We start from the raw sequence: 21,679 nt of genomic DNA, 5'->3' as shown, positions 1-21,679 counted from the left end.
ATGAATAAGGGTGATGCTTTTACTCTTGTCAGTTACTTTTAGGTGGTTCTGTGAGGAACAAGGAGTTGGGCTCAATGTTCCTTATGGGTTTCATTCAACTTGAGTTTCTATTATTCTATGATTAAAAAAATGATCATAGTGATGATGGCCCTTGTTCAGGAACAGCCTGAAAAGGAAATCTCATTATCTACCTAATTGATATCACCCTTTTACCTATGCATTCAAATAAACACTGTTTTTGTGATTATTCTTAAATTCTAAATAATTTTAGCAATGTTTGTCATTATGATAAGTAATAAAGCTTAAGACTGCTGTGAATTTTTTTAAATTAACTGAATTATAACTTACTGGGAAGGAGTTTAGAGAAAGTCATATATTTCAGAACAAAGGAACATCATCAGCATCCTTTGCTTTGTGGATATCCTTTCACCTCCAGATTCAAAGGGCATTATATTCCTCTCAGCATACAAGGTAAAATAAATGTCTCTTTTGTTTTTCCTCAGCAGCTACAGAGATATTTAATTTATATAAATGCCCTGCTCAAAAATTACACACACATGTAATTACTCTGTCTTTTGGAGATGATGCTGGAAGACCTCACAGTTTAAACACTATCCTTTCTGTTCATATATCCTCCCTTTTTGCATACCCCTTCCTACTCCCGTGCACCAGTAATGCTGAAATGTTCAGTGCTTTTGAGAATGAATCAATTACTCTCTTTCAGTTCCCCCTTCTTTGATGTTGCCAGTTGCTTTGTGGCCTAAGTTACTTTTCAGAGCTAAAAACTAAATGAAAGGATGAAAAATCACATACAGCCTTCATAAAGAGGTATATCAATTGCTTGCTGTAGCATAACACTTTATTTCACAGAACACCTACAGGAGTTTTTGAATAAATGATTTTGAGTTGATATTGTGAGTGCCTTCAATCTTAAAATCCCAAATGATAAGGTCTCATCTGGGTTTCTTACAATTGTCTTTGATATTAATGAGCTTTTAATTAGGAATAAAATGGAGACATCATTATGGATGTATTCATGCAGACTCAAGTTTTTTGCTTTTTTTTTTTTTAATTTAGGCCGTCTGAAAGTACGCTGGCAATAGGAAGCAATTCTAGCATTAATTTTATTTAGGACAAGGACAAGTACATTAGTCTTGGAGAGTATTAATACAGATGATATAAATAGTGTTCTCCTTTAAGGACATCTAAGCATATATGCATTTTTGTGAGTCCTAGTGAGTCCTAGTATGCATGAACCGGTTGAAAGTTACTCATTGAAACTGTTTCTAGATATGGTTTTAATGAAATATGCAATGTACAAAATGGTTTGAGGAAAAAAAATTACTGGAAAAAAAATAATTCACTGGGAAAAAAGGTTTCAACAAATGTTAAATTAACTTCAAGAGAAAAAGGCTTTTGTTTTTTGCAAATTTACACTGTACATCTGTAAAGTCAGGCAGAAAATATAACTTAGATCACCATCTTTGCGCTGAAATCTGTAGGTCTAAACCAAGAAGAAAACTCCTGCAAATATTATATGTGTGGAGTTGAAGTTTACTCCTTACTACTTGAGCAAAGTACAGCAGTGCTGTGAAGAATTGTTGCAGGTCCTCCAAGAGACTGTAAGCCCATAGATGAGCTTGTAATAGTTACTGGACAGTGCAGCAGTCTCAGTGCTTGCAGCTTTGCACCAGCTCTTTGCAACACAAATGTCTGCTGGCTGGCATCAGATTCTGGACATCACACATACATCAAGACAGCTGTAGGACACAGCACCATCCACTGTTAATGTGATATGTCAGCTTCTTGAGGAAGCAGCAGGGTTACATAGACACAGGCTGTCTTCTTATGAAAAACAAAGAAAAAACAAGTATTTACTAGCTTAAAAACTATACACAATTACCTTTGTAACTAGTGCTAGCACATTAGGGCAGATGAGTAAATTCAATATAGAAAGCTGTGTTTTCTAATCCCTTTATCTTGATTAACCAGGAAAATTAAAGTATTTGGCATATTGTTTAAGTATTAGCTGTCTTTTGCTAGAAATTAAAGAAAATGTTTAACAAATACATACTAATTCAATTAGCAGAGGCTCTGTCTCATACAAAAATTGTTTTTGTTAGATCTGCTACAAACTGAATGAGGTGCAGTTTCTTAGGAAAGTGTCTCTTTTTTTCTAAATAAATGTAAAAATACAAAGTCAAAAAAAAGCATTCAGGTAATAGGCCTCCATTGCCAGGATTTGGAAAATTGCTTCTAATACCATAGCAAATATGGGTACAGATTTCCAGCAATTGGGTGACTGTAAATTCTCAGAAGAATAGGTTTCAATTGTGCTGAGTAATTTGTCTGTCTAGCATAGAAGAGTTAGCAAATTTCTGTCTGCATGACTTGGAATCTACCTAGAGCAGTGCTGTGACACTAAGAGCTCTACAATGGGCCAGGCTCAAATAAAGGGCTTAATTATGACTGATCCAGGTGAAAAAAAAATACATCTGACTATCAGATTTCATCTTCTTGGTGTCTTCCACATTGTAGCTCTTTTTATTCTTTTTTTGCTCAACAGAGAGACTTAGTTCAGGTCATGGTGACACCACTAGTTATCTGGAGTAACATTCTAGGAGTATAGGTATGAATACAGCAAAGATTAATGGCTGTGTCTTGTCCACCTGCAAACATGTCAGGTCTTATTTCCAAATGCATTACCTTAATCCATCTGCATGGTGGTATTGAATCTAAGTATGTTTTAAGAATGCCTTTAGGAAACAGGAAATTTCCAAGGCCGGTTGCTATTTTATTATCTCAACTGTATATCTTATAACCAACTCTATTTTAATTCAAAGTGCAGTAGTTCAATGCAGCTTTCCCAAAGGTATCTTCCTTACCTGAGCTATTATGTGGCTACAGTGAGGTCTACCATGAAATTTCTTCACACAGGAACAGTTACTGTTGACCAATGTGCTGACATATATCCCTTCTTTCCTTTGTGCCACCCTCAAAAGGTGTCCACAATTTTCTACTAGGATAGCCACTCTGTATTTGAAGCCATAATATGAATTGAGGACCTTCTGGCAAAGACTAAGAATTGTACTCATTTCCTTTTGCTTATTTTTAATGTTCCAAATATAATGCTGTAGCTCTTATACTGTCTTTCCAGACTTTGACTACTCCTGCAGTCAAAAGGAGCAGCAGCAGCAGATAGGTCAGCAGCTTGCTGCAAGGTTGTTCTGTGAAGGCCTTGAGCGTGGTGGTGTGAAGATAGTCCCATATACTCCTTGCTTTGTCTGATAGGGTTTCTGTGAAAGATACAAATAAAACTGCTGCAAACATGCTTATCAAGGTGTGAGAAAGTAACATAGGAAGGATTTACTTTTTTTCTTGCTGATAAGTGGTACTGAAGTTATTTGTTGCAACTTTGCTAAGTGTGTCTTGTCTCCCCACTATCATACACGCTACACTAACATAATTCTGAGATTCTTGTCTTCGTATAAAACAAAATATATTGGTTTCAATTTCTTCAGCTTTCCCATTAAATTCAATTTTCAGGTATTTTCAAACAATTTTAAACTCTATCTACTTCTAGGTAAGACAGATTAATGTAACCCTTGTATAATACATTTAGCACTTTTCAGATGTGCTAAACAAAAATAGGTTATAATAAAATACAGAGCCTTTTGACTAAAGATCCTTTGAATTCTGTTATGAATAAGCAACAGCCCATGTAGTACTAATTAACTGATCTCTTATCCTTCCTGGGCACATTCTCTGTACATTTTAGCTTCAGGACACCATGATTTTTCACCAGGCTCTGTGTTGCTGCCATAAAAAAAAAACCAAAAAAATCCTTCAGGGACCAAAATCAGAAGATTTAAATAGTTCGAAACCCTTTTTGTTGACAGTAATGTCAGGATTGTGGTCAACATCAGAATTAACTCTACCAGAGCCATACCATCTGAAGTACTTTTGGTTTCACATTTGTCCTGTTCATAGAGCTGCTAGGTAAAAAGTTCTCAGCTGCTCATGGCCCATTAATCTGTCTGCCTCACTTAATAGGAAATATGGTCATTGTCACCTAGCCTTCATATGTGGGAAAGATAAAAAGTAAGAATTTTTGGTTTTAAAGCTAACGAAAACAAAATTATGCCAACAGGCAGAAGTTTGCAAAACATACAGTCAAGCTTACCAGTGAGAACCTGTTTAAAAAAGGTGGAAGTCAGAATACTACTGGGACAGCAGAGCTCTCTGGACTTAAATGTTCGCATATTTGAAGGAAAACATCAGTTTATAACAGGATATATCAAGAATGTTTCTCATAATGATTTATATATAGTGCATATTGCTTGTGGCTTCCTAATTGGATTACTGAAATGAAATTCAATGTGCTTGAATGTCCTAGCCCTCAAAAGACTGCTATCAATCCAGATTTAAAAAGCAGCTTCCTTTTTTTCCATTCAGCAGCTTTCCATCACCAATATCTTCACTCATTAAAGATGAGAAGTAGCTGGATTTTAGAATTAAAACTTCAGAGGAAATTACATCCCTGTTTTTCTACATAAGAAGTACTGTGCAAGCCACAGTGGTGTCATCTGTTTTGTTATGCCCAGGCAGTTTGAGAGGAAAGACTGTTTCTGTCAAGAGGAAGATAAACTTCTAATGTAGAGTTGTTGTTGAAAAAAGCTTCCTAACCTTTAATCAAGGCAGTTAGCCTTCATACTGTTTTAGCTTTCAATTAATTTATTCAGACTTCATTAGCTACAGCAGATATGAAAAGCAGGTATAGTATTTAACACTTTCATATTCACCCACCAGGTGTCCTATTCATGGTAGCAAAGAATTTTAAGATTCACCTGCCTAGACACACTGTGAAATTTAAGGTCTACTTTGAAGTAATGAATCCTAGCTTGAAAGAGATTTTTAATATTTTCCACAATCTAAAAATTTTTAGCCTGCTGCGTTCTCCTAGATTAACAACTTTAGCTCTTTGTTGTCATATGATTTCCCCCCCAGTACTTCAATAACTTCACCTTTCTTCCCCTATGGTAAGTTGTTCTCAGTATTTGGAACATTCAAATCTTGCAAGTATCATCAATGAAATAGCGTAATGGAATTTTGCTTTGTAACCCTTAAGACAAATCAACTTTATAAAAATGTGGGCTCATGCATTGTTTTTGAAGTCACACATCACTCAGGGGGGCTACCATTCACAGATACCTTACATCAGGTCTAGCGATGGAGTTTAGCTACAACACATGGATGGTCTTCCAATGCTAAGCAGCCCTAACAAAATGTTGTACAAACTTAGGAGCTGTACTTTTCTCAGAGGTATAAGTTCTTTTTCTCTCTTATTGCATTATCATATCAACACATCTATTGTAATGGTAATTATGTTGTTCTGGTCCTTGCCACTGAATAATTATCTCTTAGTGACATCACTTTTTACCAGTAAAATAGGAATACAATTTAATAGAGCTAAGTGAACTTTGCAAAAGAAATTTTCTGTAACCGCCTTTCAAAAATCTACTTTTGCATTCAGAAGGAATAAATGGTAGGAAAGATCTTTTATTCACAGTAATTCTTTAACTTATTCAACTAAGAATTCTTTTTCAGAAATTGTTTCTATGCAAATATTTTTAATTTTTAAAAGGTAGTTAATTATGTGAGTATGATAGTACTGCTATCTTCCCTGAATGGTTGATTTATATCATTAACCTAAACCAAAAAAGTCAGAATTTTATTTTACATCCAAGCATCTTATATAGCCCTTCACATAATTGTTCACATCAGCTTTTCATAAATCTCTTTCCCTCCAACTTACCAACAAGGTCAGTGGAAATGTCAGTGGAAGTGTTCATAATTCTTGCAAACATTTCCACTTTCTTTTCCTGTTACTTATGCATGAAACGTCTCCTGTGACACAATCCTTTAGATTTATTATTTCTTCCTTCAGATTTCTTCCTGAGGTTCACTTTCTCTGTGAAAAATGAAAGAAATTGGTAAATTAATCTTAGAAACATTGGTTTAAAAACAGGTGTATGATGGCTTCAATTCTTTGCTTAATTTGGAGAATCTGGACATCAAAGACTTGTACAGATAATTTCTACACTGTGATTTTCTTACCTTTTGTGTTTTGGCACACATGCATTTTTCACTTTGATTCAAACAAAATTATAAGTATTTGGGGTAAAAACTATACCCACTCATTTAGTTTTAAAACATCTGCTACAAATATTTGAAAGAATCTTTAAATAATTCTACTGGATAAGCTAATAAAAATGTTGCTCACATTGTCTTTGCTTTTGTTTCCTATTTCTGTATTACAATTTTTTTAAAGAACTGGGTCTCAATCTTTTCTTCTGAAAACAAATGCAACTTGACTGTAATTCCTGAGTTGATGTTAGCCCATGAAGCTTTTACTGATGACTTAGTAGAAGAGAATGATCCTATGTCATGGCTTTAAAGCAGTAAGTAAAAAATTACTAGAAAACTTACTTATTTCTTGCTGTGAGATATGGATTAGAACAAGAGCAAAACAGGCTTAAAACTTAAAAGGAATAAATAAAGTTTATTAACAAAATTACAACACTAAGAACACCAGAATAAAACTTCCAGGAAACCCCTTTTTCTCCCACTACCCAACTATTCCCTTGTTTACATGACAACATAGAGACAAAAAACTTTGGAACTTTGGTGTTTAAAACAGTCCTGCTAGAGTCTTTTCATCAGTCTTTGTAGAGAAACAGAAGTCTGCTGCTAATCTATGGAGTTTCTCACAAGAAAACTATTTCTGTTACAGCTTTCTATTTCTCTGATGCCAGCTGCCCGGAAAAATCTGCCATCAGATTTTCTCCTCCCATTTCACATCACTCTGAGGTGTATATGGGTCAATGAGTCTAGGGATGTCATTTTTAAGGATGTTATTCAAAGGTAAAAGTTCTCTTCATCTGTCTCTGTGAGCTTTCCTGGAAACAGAAGTCTTTCTCTTTGCCTCTCAAGGCCTCAAATGTTCAACTATTACTTCTCACTCTGTTCCAGCACCTCACTGTATCACAATTATTCCACCTTTTGCTCAAAATCCAAACTTTGAACACTCCATTCCTCCCCCCCCCAATATACTCTGTCATGAATTAAAGGAGTTTTTTCAGTACACTATTGTCCATCTCCATAGCTTTAACAGAAAAGTATTTCAGCTTAATTAAAGCATCTCCTTACTCTCTACCTTTTCTGAAGCCTAATTCTTTTCTTTCCTGTCTCTGATAGTTTATAAAGTTTCTTTACATGTTGATTACTCTCTTTTTCTCTCTCTGGATAAAAGGATTAATCTGCAAGTCTCATCTGAGTAATGAAAGGGTTAAAATCTTGCCCAGGCTTTGTAGCTGGTTTTGTGATCTCTGCTGGAGCAGCAGCTGGAGCTGTCTGCGATGGAAGATTCCTCATGGCTGCTCTGCAGAGTGTGGTCACTGTCTCAGCCCGCCACAGGTCAAGAGCTATTTTTTCCTTTCTTTACTCGGCAGTCTCTGGTGAATTCAGTCACAGCAAAAACTGCAGCCGAGCCAGGGACCGGCCTGGCCCGGCCAGAGCTCGGGGCAAGCCCCACAGGCCCCATCTCCCGGCTGGGAGCCGCTGGGCCCAGCCCAGCCCCCGCCCGGCCGCATGGCCTGGGCAGGGAACGGGAGGCCTGGAGCTCTGTTACCTTTCACAGCCAGAAACAGAGAACAAGAGAACTCTGGCTTTACATCTTGAGGTGGTGTTCACAAGTTGATCTCACTTCTCAATGGTTAAAACCTCCACCAATTCTCAGAAATGACTGATAATTGGTCAGGAGGAAAGACTCCCATCAGCCTCTTGCAGCTTCAACTTCCTCCCAGCTCCCGAAGATATCTTAAATGTAAAGTCACCCCATGACATCCTAGGACTGCAGAATAATTGAATCAAAACTTTGCTTCCAGTTCAATGAGTTGTCAGACTAGTGGTTGTTGCTGCTGCTGCTGTTATTCAAGGATCCTTAAATCTATTTATTACTCCTAATATTTTTTATATAATTACGACTTAATGTTTTGTAGTTTATATAAATGCTGAAATATTTAAGAGATCCATAAATGAAGGGAGAGCAAAATCTCTGCATAAGCATAAAGGCTTGATCAAAGAGACAGGGAAGATAGAACACCTAGGTTACTTTGAACAGTTTCTGAGATACTCTGATTTAAAGAAAAATCATCCTTTTTAGATGATTTAGTCTTGACTTAGACTGTGATAGAATTTGGGAAAAATACACTAAGCTTACATGATTTTTTTTGCTTTTACAAACTGGCTCTTATATCGAAAGAACATATGATGGGAATGTCTAAATTTCACAGTCTAGTCAGAAAAATGCCACAGTCGATATTTCATTTATTCTCCTAGTGACATTGTGTCCCAGTGTAAAAACATTTCTAAATGTCTTATATTTTCATGTGTCATTTGGCTGTCCCTAAAACCATCTCCGTTTGTTTCTTATCTTCTCTTCATCTCCTGGGAAACTCTTCCCACCATTGCTGCCTTGGGTGCAGTCCACCAGCAAAGGTTACTTATCCTTCCTGTCCTTACCTGGTCTGGTCCAAAGGAGAGTTCAAGAAAGCCTGACCAGCTTCTCTTCCAACATAACTGTGATAGGTACGTGTGAGATAAAGCTGTGAATATAAAACCTCCCAAATCACACTGAAAAAAAAAATGAGAAAAGGCTGAGAAAAACTATGCACCACAGAAGTTCCATAGTTTAAGATGCGCACATTCAGTATTTCTCTGCTCAGCACACAAGAGAAGGTGTTTTATTGCAAAGATTTGAATGGTTTTGGCTTTCTGCTTGCTGAAGTGTGACAGATGATGACAGCCATGCAAAGACAAAAACATTTATACTCCTTAGTATCTGCTCCCTGCTTTAAAATACAGCAATGCTAAAATTCAGGATCCAGAGGAGAAATCTTATACAGACAGAACAATTTACTATCCCTAACCACAGTCAAAAAATATCCATCTTGAAGGACTACACACCATGAAAGGGATCCACATTGGAGCAGTTCATGAAGAACTGCAGCCCATGGGAGGGACCTGTATTGGAGAAATTCATCAAGAACTGTCTTGTGTGGAAAAGACCTCATACTGGAGCAGAGGAAGAGTATGGGCAGTGACAGATGCAATGAGATGAACTGACCACAGCTCCCATTTCCCAAAACATTGCACTGCCATACAGGAAAGGGAGAAAACGTGCAGAGCGAAGTCGAGCCTAGGAAAAAGGGAGAAGTTGGGGCAAGAGATTTTCAGTTTGGTTTTTTTTCTCACTATCTTACTCTGATTTAATTGCTAATAAATTAAACTAATTTCCCTTGGCTAAGACTGTTTTGCTTGCAATGATAGCCAGTTGAATGTTCTTCCCCTGCTTTATCTTGACACATGAACCTTTTTTTATTTTTTTTCTACCCTGTCCAGTTCAGGAGGTCAGTGATAGAACAAAGTCAGTGGGTACCCAGTGTCCAGCCAGCACACATTTTTAAAACAGATAGTTTACCTGGTTGTCAGGATTCCCTGGTAGCATTTAAGTGAATAATCAGTACAAATGTGTCTTGTCATGCAAGGTTTAATCCTAGAACATTTATTGAATACTGTATATTTTTGAAAAGGGATTTTTAGAATGTAAGTTAAGTGACCATCAGGCAAAACTGTCATCTCTGATATAATCCACTGGGTTTTTTTTCATCTGAAAGACTGAGAAAAGGGATGGGAGAGGTGAGATCAAAACTACCAAGTCAGATCATCAAGTGATGCTAATGCAGCTAATGACAGAAACAGATTTTGTGACTCTCACATTTTCTGTCTAAAGATATGTCCCACACAATACTGGAACATCAGATGGGACATGGGAAAGGACCATGGTCAAGTGCACTCTAGCTTTCAGCTCTAAAGGCTTCAACATTAGTCTGGAGGGAGATGGAGAAGTGAAAAAATATGTTACGCATATATGATTTGGCACATTCCTGTAAATGATATTAAGAGTTGCTCTAAATTCTAGGAGAACATTAGGTTGGAGGGGTTTTTTTTGTTTGTTTTTTTAATTATAGTTTTTCAGTTTCAAAGCTACAGGGCACAGCACATTCTTGTAAAGCACTTGTGGGATGATTCCAAGCTGCAGAACTCTGTACAAACTGATTTGCATTTCAGAGTAGAGATGGCTGTTTGGGTGAGATCACACAAAACTATTAACTAATAACTTTAATGAGCTCTCATAATTGCATAGCTGAACTTTGAATAAGGTCCTCTTTTGAAAAAAAGTACCAGCCAACAGCAACTTGACTCTTGACTTTGGACTAAAAGAACAAAGCCAGAGAAAGACAAAAAAAAAAGGTAATTAGTTTATTTTTATTTTTTAATAAACAACCCATTCATATACGTCATTTCCCAGAGTCTATCAAAGCATGAAAAATACTCCAGAAAGGTCAGGAAAACAATTTTACAGGCTGTCATTCACATCCAAACATAGAAAAACTCTCAGTTCATAATAATTTATGGTTTTTGAATTTTCATCTAAAAAGCTATAATTTTAGAGGAGTACTGTGTAGTGCAAGGTGTGGTACAATCACAGATCAGTAAGACTATACTTTTAACTTACATTTATGTGTGTGTATGTGTGTATATACATATACATACTTGCATGCATACACCTTACTTTCTTTTATGTCTCATAATGAAGAGAGGGAATTAACAAAGAAAAAAAGCTGCAGATGTTACATTTAGAGGGAATAGCTGCACTGGCAAGGATAAAGTAGTGCTGGTTGTTTAAGCAGGAATGATATGCATTATGTTGAATACAGACACTGACAGTTCATCACTGTGCTAGTGAAGTTGCCAATTAATTAAAATCCCACAAGTCTAAAGAAATGCAAAAAATAATTTTTCACTGCAAGAAATAGTCTTGCAGTGAAGAATATCTTTTAATGGCATTATTTCTCTCTTTTTAAAGTAGCATGTTTGATTAATAGATACATAGTAATAAATAATTGTGATTACACTGACATGGAATGTACTTTACAGATGAAACTGTATCCTTTCAAAATGGTCTTAGACTGAAGGCACAAGGTAGGCCTAGCTAGTGATGTTACTGGACATGTCCTGAAAATACAACTTTACATTCATTAAATTCAAATGTACCATATGCAATAGATCGCCAAAATTCACTCTAGGCTTCTCCCAAAATTCACCTTGTCCCACACATGTTTCACTTGCTAGACCTTTTAACCCTAGCTGGAGATAAGGTTACATTTTTTCCATAATGAAGATGAAGTAATTTTTCCATAAAGCAGTTCAAAGCCAAGGATGCAGTCAGATTTGGTTAGCAGAAAGAATGGTAGCATCATCTGTCTAGATGTAAATTTTAATAATAAATTTAATTTATGCTTTCCTCTAACCCACACTTTTTGATCTATGTAATCTTTGTTTTTCTGACTTGATATTTAATATAATTTATTATTTGTCCTTACTGAAATGTATTTACTCATTTACTCAGGTTATATTTCAGTCCTGAATCTTGCTTCCTTGCAAGTGCGTACACACACATGCACCCTTTACAGATAAATATATATCTGTCTCATTATCGGTGCACATACCTTTGCAGAAGACTACACTTAATGTTTGAATTGCTTTTTCTATATTCCAGCCACAGTCAAAAAAGCGTTTTATCATCTTTTAAACTGTCTACCTTCTACTTTGTACTCCTTAGAAGTTTCAGTTACCAGGTGGATTGGATAGCTGCAAAAAGCATTTCATATTTTTACTATCTAAACCTAGCACTCCAGGAGTGCCCATCTTCTGCTGAATCTGTTTACTTTATGCTTCATACATTATTAGATGTATACTGTAGGAAATGAAATCTGTGTATGGTAGAAGTATCAGTATGAAAGACTGAGCTCTGAAAGTAATGATCAGAGCACCCAGAAACCTCTCTGATCTAAATTTATTGCAAACACCTAACTCAGAGTCCTCTATTGTTTTCCAGTTTTAAGTTAGTGCCTAATAAAGTGCAGTTTACCTCTGAAAACCTTTGTCACAGCTGGAGATAAGTAGCAATAGTTATTTGCCAGACTACAATTCAAGGGAGAAACTAAATCTCAGTATGTTGTCCTTCTAGAACAAACTAGAAATGTGCTTTTATAGGTAATACCATACAGAATAATTTTCATACAGTCTCCAGTCTATATGTCAAAATCAGCGTGCAATATGCCTCACATCAATAGTCTCTGCATAGAAGTGTAAAAATGGGAATATAAAACTACATCAGTCAAGAGTGAAATTCTTCCAGAGAGTTGTGAATCAATGTGCATCATTCATGTATGGTCAGTCAAAGAACACAGTTTATGCAGAGCTCCAAGATAAATGCTTTTTCACTCAGTTTAGTTTTTAACAGTCAGAGCAGAACGGCTTTTTATTTCATAGTCCAGTTACAATTGTTCTAAAGCTTACAATCCAAACCTCCTACTTTCAGTTCAGAATTTTTTAAGATCCAATAAAATCAATAGATCCAAATATCTGCTTTTCTCTTGCATCTTGAATCTCCACTGTTCTGATATTCCACAGTCTGGAAGTGTAACTCTTCTCTGTCAGGCAGATTGATTTGGTGAGTTATCACATTCTAAGTTGTGTACCAGCAAAGTTCAGTGTTTCTGTAGCAGAGTTACTGGTGGGACTTTCCTTTTTCTGTGATTTACTCAGTATTATTTTTATGTGCTTCAAACAGCTTATTTGTTCAAATAGCTGTCTGATTGCCTCATCAATTTAGTTATACCACATTTGTTTAAATGTATTTATCCTCTGTGTATGAGAGGATTTGTTTTATGTTACAATCTATGTGACAACACATAGACAAAAAAAAATTTTACTCAAATGTAATTTGAAAATGTCTTATGCAGTAGCCAGATGATCCTCAAAGCCCAAAGACACAGATAAGGTGATGGATTCTTGGCTATTGAGAAATTTTGTAATTGTGGATAGGACCAGATGGGCCATAGTCATCTGTGCAGACCTGAGAGGTAGTTGCTAGTGGGAGTTATGTATGTATTTTCACAATTTGAAGGCCAAATTAAGTTAATTAATTTAAAATAAATAAATTTATTAAATAAAATTAAATAAATTAATTAAATAAATTAAAAATCCAGAAGAGGCATCACAAGACCTGGGCCCATTATAAAGTTTATTAATGTTATGAAGTCTGAAACCCAGCACTACACCTTAGCCTCATCAAGTTGTCTCTACTACAGGAGTTAAGGCGCTTCTATGGATTAGCTTTATATGGAGCTAAGGTGCTTCCAAGGTGCTTGCAGTTTGCTTTACCCTGAACATCTCAAACACCTTTCTTTGACAAACGCCTATATCCTTTTCTTCTTTTTCTTTGAAACGGGTAATTGTTTGTCTTCATTTAGTAGTTTCTAAGTAGACTTAGCAAGTCTCTTGCCTTTGGTGACTGAACCTGAAAAGAACATCATTTGGAGAAGAGTAGCTAATTCAGTAGAGGTTATCTTGTCTTCTTCTATCCTCAGTTTTAACCAGAACACAAGAATGAATAAATCCTTTACAAACTGTGATTTTCATTAAATCTGTGGTACTTCCTTGGACACAGTGCTGCTTAAACACAGACAGCTCATCTTACCTTGTTTTTTGTCTTCATAAAACTAGTTTATATGTCTTGGAAGTAAAAAGATGTGTTCTATAAACCCTTCTCAGATCAGGGTTCTAAAGAGTCATACAAAATATCTCTGTGCAGTAAAAGCAAAGAATCGATTTGACCTATTACAAATTCTAAGCAGAGATGCACCAGTTCTTCCTTCCTCATCTGAGCCATTGTGTATGAGTATGAGTGAACAAGCTTCATCTCTTTATAGCTGTAACATATGCAATAAATGTTAAAAGGAGTCTTTTCATTGTCTAGGAGCTCCTTTTCTTGATTATAATACATGATTAAGGTTTGCCTTAAAGCACTAATGGGAAGCAAAAGCTTAGTTTCATATCACCTCACAGAAATCCAACGCTGTAAAATTACCACAAATGCTATTAGTCTTTTTGCATAGTGTATGCTATTTATCTCTGGGTCAATTATAGCACTGTCTTGAGGAAACCTACTGAGAATGAGAAAAGACTGAAAAGTCTTTTACTGTTTGCAGTAAGAAAAGCTGTTTTGTCTTCTCCTGAAGGAAAATGCTGGATAAACAAATCCTCTGACTAGCTCTGTGATACTGAAGTAAAATCTGCTTTGATGTAGGTCTTGCCATTCACAATAGGTTTTATTGATTTGTTCAAGATGAAAACACATGCATTTGCTTTGCAATGGTAGTGCTCTTTTTCTGCAGACTTAACTTCTCCCCTTTCCCATCCTCACCCCACAGGCCTTTGACGGAGGGTTAGCCCAGATCAGTGGAGTCATGCGTCACACAGCTCTATCATGCTGGCAGCTGTTCCTGGGTCTGGCTGTGCTGCTTGTCTTCACAAGCCCCACTGTGGGCTGCCCAGCCCGCTGTGAATGCTCAGCGCAGAACAAGTCTGTCAGCTGTCACCGGAGACGTCTGATGTCCATTCCAGAAGGCATTCCCATCGAGACAAAAATCTTGGACCTCAGCAAGAACCGACTGAAAAGCGTTAACCCTGAGGAATTCACATCTTACCCGTTGCTGGAGGAGATTGACCTCAGCGACAATATTGTCTCTAATGTTGAGCCTGGAGCTTTTAACAATCTCTTCAACTTGCGCTCCTTGAGGCTGAAAGGAAACCGTCTGAAGCTGGTCCCCCTTGGGGTGTTCACTGGGTTGTCAAACTTAACAAAGCTTGATATAAGTGAAAACAAGATTGTCATTTTGCTGGACTACATGTTTCAAGATCTGCATAACCTAAAATCCCTGGAGGTTGGGGACAATGATTTGGTGTACATATCACACAGGGCCTTCAGTGGGCTGCTTAGCCTGGAGCAGCTCACCCTGGAGAGATGCAACCTCACAGCCGTACCAACAGAAGCTCTTTCTCACCTCCACAACCTCATCAGTCTGCATTTGAAACAGCTCAATATTAATGCTTTGCCGGCATACGCCTTTAAAAGACTGTTTCGCCTGAAGGACCTGCAGATAGAGGCCTGGCCCCTCCTGGACATGCTGCCTGCCAACAGCTTGTACGGTCTCAACCTGACTTCTCTCTCCATCACAAACACCAACCTGTCTGCAGTACCTTACTCTGCTTTTAAGCATCTGGTTTACCTGACACATCTCAACCTCTCTTACAACCCTATCAGCACCATCGAGGCAGGCATGCTGTCAGACTTAGTGCGCCTGCAGGAGCTCCACCTTGTGGGGGCACAGCTGCGCACCATTGAACCACATGCTTTCCAAGGGCTCCGATTCTTACGCGTGCTTAACGTGTCCCAAAACCTGTTAGAAACCCTAGAAGAGAATGTATTCCATTCCTCCAAAAGCCTTGAGGTCCTCTGCATTAACAACAACCCGCTGGCCTGCGACTGCCGCCTTCTTTGGATTTTGCAGCGGCAGCCCACCTTGCAATTTGGCGGTGAGCCACCAATGTGTGCTGGCCCTGACAGTGTCAGAGAGAGGTCATTCAGAGACTTTCATAGCACAGCACTCTCCTTTTACTTCACCTGTAAGAAGCCCAAGATACAAGACAAGAAGTTGCAGTACCTGGTAGTGGAGGAAGGACAGACCGTGCAGCTGATGTGCAATGCTGACGGGGACCCACAGCCTACCATCTCCTGGGTTACCCCACGCCGGAGGCTGATCACAACTAAATCAAATGGTAGAGCCACTGTGCTGGGGGATGGCACTCTGGAGATCAGATTTGCTCAAGACCAGGACACTGGGATCTATGTCTGTATTGCAAGTAATGCAGCCGGAAATGACACCTACTCAGCCTCCCTTACAGTAAAGGGGTTTACTTCAGACCGTTTCCTTTATGCCAACAGGACCCCTATGTATATGACAGACTCCAACGACACAAGTTCTAATGGAACTAATGCAAACAGCTACTCTCTGGACCTTAAGACAATATTGGTGTCCACAGCTATGGGCTGTTTCACATTCCTTGGAGTGGTTTTATTTTGTTTCCTTCTTCTTTTTGTGTGGAGCCGAGGGAAAGGCAAACACAAAACCAGCATTGACCTTGAATATGTCCCTCGCAAAAACAATGGTGCTGTGGTTGAAGGGGAGGTTTCTGGACCACGAAGGTTCAATATGAAAATGATTTGATGGTATTCTGCTAGCAGTGCTTTTTCTGTGGCATTAAAACCAATTAAAACAGCCTGGCATGTGGAATTGCTAGGCAGAAGCAGCTTAATGCAGCTGTCAGTGTATCAAAAGGTTATATGAAAATAGAAAGACTATTTGTGGTTATACAACAGAGCCTCCAGACCTTGAGGCAGATGTGTCAGGGCCTTTCATAGAACTGGGAAATTGTACTAACTGTTTGCATTGCAAATATTGGCATTCTGGGGATATCAGCAATGAACCACTGGCTCATGCTCATGGACAATTGTTCAACATTTTCTACTGCTACAAAAGGAAAAAGAAAAAAACCTACAGTGTAGGATTTACATACTTAAAGAAAAAGACACATTTGTCTAAACCACACTCTACAGTGAAATTTGTATCCATATATCTCATTTGGTAAAATTTTGCATCTCCCTTCTAGCTGGTTCAAAACAACAAAAAAATTGGTAGCTTTTTTTTTTTTTTTAATCTACATCTATACTGTGTACATTTTGAAGCAATACAAATGAGAGGTTGTGCTTTTAGATATCCACCAATACTGACCCAAGTGTGATGTCACCCATCTTTTAACTACCATCCAACCTAAATTAGATCCTTGTAGTTACCAATTAGAAATAATATAAGATATTTTTCTCCTCACGTAGAAGGCCAGAGCTGAATAGTTGAGAGCAAAACCACTCAACTCTGTCGGTCTACTCTTCATATAAATATAAGGCATGTGCCTAGTTTTGATACAGAATGGAATATTTTTTATATCTGTGATATCACACTGGACCAGTTTACTGTAATACAGCCCTGATTCTCACACAGGGAAGGCAACCCACTAGTTAATGCTGGCATGGAGGAGTTGAGTTCTACCTTGAAGAGAGAGAATCAGTTTCTTGATTTTAATTTCAAAGCTATTGTTAAAATATTAATGTGTGCTGGGCCAAATAAAGAGCATAAGACATTCTGCAGACTCCTTGGGAAATATGGTCATCTTACTCTTTATACAGGTTAATTTAAACATACAAACACTCTGTTACTAGGAATGAACTCTTCTCCAATGCCAAGTAAACTACAGTTGTTCATGCATAATATGGGGATTTATAATACTAAAATAATGTTGAAAACATGGTAGCCTCAAAAAGGCTAACATACTGCCAGATATAATGAACCTCTAGCCACTGTCATTCTCATCTTGTATATTTGTAGATAACACAAAGACGCAAAGCTAATTTCCAAGAACAAATTACTTAGCTATTCTTGATGCCGTTTTAATAACAATGTGGTTATGTTTCTTTCAGGGGCAGTATCTTAGAACAAGAGGGGAGAGTTTTTTCAGATTTTAGGAATCTTTTTTAATGGAGAGAAGACAGAAGTGGAATATTAGTTCAGTACAAGTAACCTTTTCTTTGTTCGTTTTATGTTTCCAAAGAAATCCTCAAAAGACTAAAAAGTTAAATTTTATTCTTCATCATTAATACCATGATTTTTATTTTCACATCCTCAGCAATTGCAAGATGCAAAGTTGTTCAGCCATCTCTCAAGTTTTCCACCAGTTATGAGCCATAGGTTTGTCATACATGGTTGATAGCAAATAACATTTCTAAATGATTGGCATAACCTGGAGTAAGGATGACAATGACTATATATATATATGTTTAACCAAGATAAATATGAAAATATTATAAGACAGAACATTCAGATTAATGTGATTTATGAGCCTGTGTTCAATCTTAGTATTAGATTTCGGTGTTTTCAAACCAAAGTTAGGCTGACCTATAATAGGATGCAGGTGCTTCTAAAATTAATATCCGCAGAGATTTAAAAAGCAGGATAAAAAATCTCCCACTTCTATCAAGGGAAATGTGCCAAAATTTGTAAAATCCAGCTGTGCTCCTCAGATGTACCCATGACTTAGCTGCAGGACAAAAGGCTAGGCAGTTCCGAGAATCTCTTTTTTTATTGGTTGATCATTGGTTGCATTGTTGCTTTATTTTAGGTTGCCAGACTGAGGAGGTTGCAAGGGTTCTTAGAATTTTCTTCACTTAACTTGGCTTTAAGTTTAGAGTTGGGTTTTCTTGCTTCCTTTGGTTTGTTTTTTTTTGCTCTGAACTAGATAGTTGGAGATTTATGGACATGCTTGATAAGAATACTCTTTGTTCTATGATATTTGTAGAACATTGATACAATGGAATACCCCCTGACTAAATTCTAACACCAGGGAAATTATTTTTTGTTGATGTAATAACCACTGCACTGAAGTCCAAAACTCTACTGTACCTTAATGTGGGCAGTTAAAGAAACAAATGGGGATAAAACAAAATGTTTCTGAACTGTCCCTTGAAGACATTTGCATGTGCCTTTCCCTTGTAATTGTCATTTTTTTCAACTAGTAATCTATTGCCCCTGCAGTCATTTCATGTTAAATGTTAAAATCGTGTTAGAAGCAAAAATTCACCTAAGTTCTAGACATTTGCAGCTGATTTCTTCATACTAAAAGACACAACAAAAAAAGAAAATTCAAAAAACACCACCCTAGAAAACATGTACTTTTAGGATTAATTATGAGTTGCTGTATTCCCCTATTCCCTTAGAAAGACTCTAAGAAGTGATTGCAGTTAGTGCACTGCAAGGGTTTGTGAGCAGAAATGTGCTTAGTTATCTATGTGAAATGTGTGCTGGTGATGGAAATCACCGCTTGCTGTTGCTGAGCACCACCTTGCAGAGCTGTCAGCATTCTGTGTATCGCCTTGAGTTCAGTCAGTATTCGGTTTTTCAGAATCAGTGTTTGTTCCCTGCCTCTAGCAATGTTCTACTTTTTGCAGCCTACTTATTTCAGCATGGACTTAACAAGGCATATGGCACCTCTTACAGAAGTGAGGACAGCAAGACTCAGAGACACTTTTTGTCTTGCTCCACATAGTCTCCTTATTTGTGGGACACATACTAACTATGGCTCTTTTGAGTGAATAAGGAATACAGTGTCAAAGTCAGACCTAGACAAGCACCTTTTTGGCAATTCTTTCAAGAACAGTGGCTGAATGCTTACCCTGCCTCTTGAAGGAGTCACTTCTCTGCTAGAGATCAAGAAGACACACCACAGTTTATTTTACTGCAGGGGAGAAAGAGAACTGGGCTGTGAGAAGGCATCTGACCCACATGGCTCCCCTATCATTCAGAAACAGGTTGATAGTGCATTCCTGGCACTAAAAGAGGAATCAAAGGTTTTAACCTACCTCTGACTTCTATACCGGCTGGTCTCCATGCTGACACTAGCCTGAATTTATCTGGCAGCCAGTGCAACAAGACTCTGAGGAGCAGCAATAGTTCTGCAGAAAAGGAGAAAACTGAAAATGTCAGAACCATCAAAGCAACTTGAGAAAACAGGTATCAAAATATCCTTGTCAATAACTCCTGTAAGAGCAATGCCTGGGCCTCTCACAAGTATGTTTTGAAGTCCACTTGCACAGATCAGTGTGAAGGTAAGAACAGATGAATGTACAAGTGTTCACAGAATCACAGTGAATCACAGAACCATTAAGGCTGGAAAAGACCTTCAAGATCATCAAGCCCAACCTTTGACTGATCACCACCTTGACAACTAGGCCATAACACTAAGTGCCGCACCCAGTCATTTACTGAACATTCCCACTGATAGTGACTCCACCACCTCTCTGGGCAGTCCATTCTGACACTACCCTTTCAGTGAAAAAATTCTTCCTCACATCCAACCTGAACCTCCCCTAGTGAAGCTTGGGGCTATGTCCTTTCCTCCTGTCACTGGCTGCCTGGGAGATGAGGCCAACCCTCACCTGGCTACAGCCTCCTCCAAGGGAGTTGTACAGAGTGATAAGTTGTACAGAGTGATCTCCTGAACCTCCTTTTCTCCAGACAAAACACTTCCAGTATCCTCAGCTACTCCTCATAGGACTTACACTGCAAACCCTGCCCTAGCTCTGTTGGCCTTCTCTGGACACACTCCGGTACCTCAATGTCCTTCCTGTAATGAGGGACCCAGAACTGGACACAGGACTCGAGGTGTGACCTCACCAGGGCTGAGTAGAGGGGGACAATCACTGCCCTGGTCCTGCTGGTCATACTTTTATAGGTACAGGCCAGGATGCCACTGGTCTTTTTGTCCACCTGGGCATATACTGGCTCACAGCCAGCTGCTCTAAGCCAGCACTCTCTGGTCCTCTTCCACTGGGCCAATTTCCAGCCAATCTGTCCCCAGCCTGAAGGACAGAGGGTTGTTGTGACCCAAGGGCAGGACTCTGTCCTTGGCCTTTCTGAACCTCACACCTTTGGCCTTGGCCCATTGATTCAGCCTGTCCAGATCCCTCTGCAGAGCCTTCCTGCCCTCCAGCAGATCAACACTCCCATCCAACTTAGTGCCACCTGAAAACCTTCTGAGGGAGCTCTCCAGGACATTGATAAAGATATTAAACAGAATTGGGCCCAATCCTGAGCCCTGGAAGCCCTGCCAGTAACCAGAAACAAACTGGTTGTGGCACCATTCACCTCTCTCTGGGCCTGACCATTCTAACAGTTTTTAACTCAGCCCTTTTTCCACCCAGATAAACTTTCCATATGTGAGTTAAAGACAACATTAAAATAACATACAGAAAAGGGTTTTTTGCAATGATTTAACAATGGATAAAGACTAAGCAACATCCCACCTCAGCCTTGTTTTTAAATTTTGAGCTGGTTCTCTGTTTTTTGTCCCTTCTTTTTTCTTAACTTTGAAAATTTCTTTTCAGAAAAGCTTTGTCCACAAAAATGTAACCTGTTAGATTCAGACTGGGAAGCTTCTTTTACAGCCCTCTGTACCTCATAATACATTCACACTTCTAGTTCCAACAGAGGCAGCAGGTCCAGATACAACATATACACTAAGGCCCCTAGGGAACTGCTGATGTCACTGGACATTTTTTAACTAAACTTTATTTAAGTTGGCTTCATTGTCATACTGCCATTCAGGGTCCCCTTTATTTACATGAACAGTAACTATCTGTTTTTTCCTTATTTCTTTAATCTTATTTTTGCATCACCTATAACAACAATCATTATAATACCATGAAGAAAATTAAGAAATATTATACATTACATCCTCAGCACGACAAATTGTAATTTAGGCAGATGAGACACCATAAGAAGTCAGTGTCAATATTTAAGAGAAAGTCATATCTAAACTTTGTAACAGGAGAAAAAACTAGCAAGGAAATTGCTGAGTTATGTAGGTCATGTTGCAACTGAACCACATCAAAGATGTGAAACAGACTTTTCTACACCTGGATATCTGTTTCTGACACTAGACTTTCCCAGAAAGACTCCCAGGATGTGTGAATTCCAGAAATCTGAATTTAATCCATGAAAAGACTAAGTGTTGGATGGAAATCCAGGTGAGCAATCAG

General features: G+C 38.1%; 1 protein-coding gene and 1 long non-coding RNA gene across 4 annotated transcripts in view; one reads left to right on the top strand and one right to left on the bottom strand.

The window, feature by feature from the left end:
• The window catches only part of LINGO2 (leucine rich repeat and Ig domain containing 2), a 487,296-nt gene extending 470,060 nt beyond the window's left edge, over window positions 1-17,236 (top strand). For 2 of the 3 annotated variants that reach the window (XM_086869686.1, XM_086869687.1), the window contains one exon: window positions 14,403-17,236. In XM_086869686.1, the coding sequence (XP_086725812.1) occupies window positions 14,439-16,259 (1,821 nt within the window). In that variant the 5' untranslated portion in view covers window positions 14,403-14,438 and the 3' untranslated portion in view covers window positions 16,260-17,236. The remainder of the gene's footprint in view (window positions 1-14,402) is intronic. The other variant, XM_086869688.1, reaches the window with a different exon arrangement.
• On the bottom strand, window positions 1,106-7,628 carry LOC111941200 (uncharacterized). The gene is made up of 4 exons (XR_015281136.1): window positions 7,217-7,628; window positions 5,816-5,971; window positions 2,886-3,296; window positions 1,106-1,842 (listed from the first exon to the last, which is right to left on the bottom strand). It is a non-coding gene; the product is annotated as an uncharacterized LOC111941200 (long non-coding RNA).
• Window positions 17,237-21,679: the final 4,443 nt, after the last annotated feature.

This window comes from Cyanistes caeruleus, chromosome Z, assembly GCF_971803275.1.
Source record: "Cyanistes caeruleus chromosome Z, bCyaCae1.hap1.1, whole genome shotgun sequence".
Taxonomy (NCBI): domain Eukaryota; kingdom Metazoa; phylum Chordata; class Aves; order Passeriformes; family Paridae; genus Cyanistes; species Cyanistes caeruleus.
The sequence above is the reverse complement of the archived record's forward strand: the minus strand, read 5'-3'. Positions and strand labels throughout refer to the sequence as shown.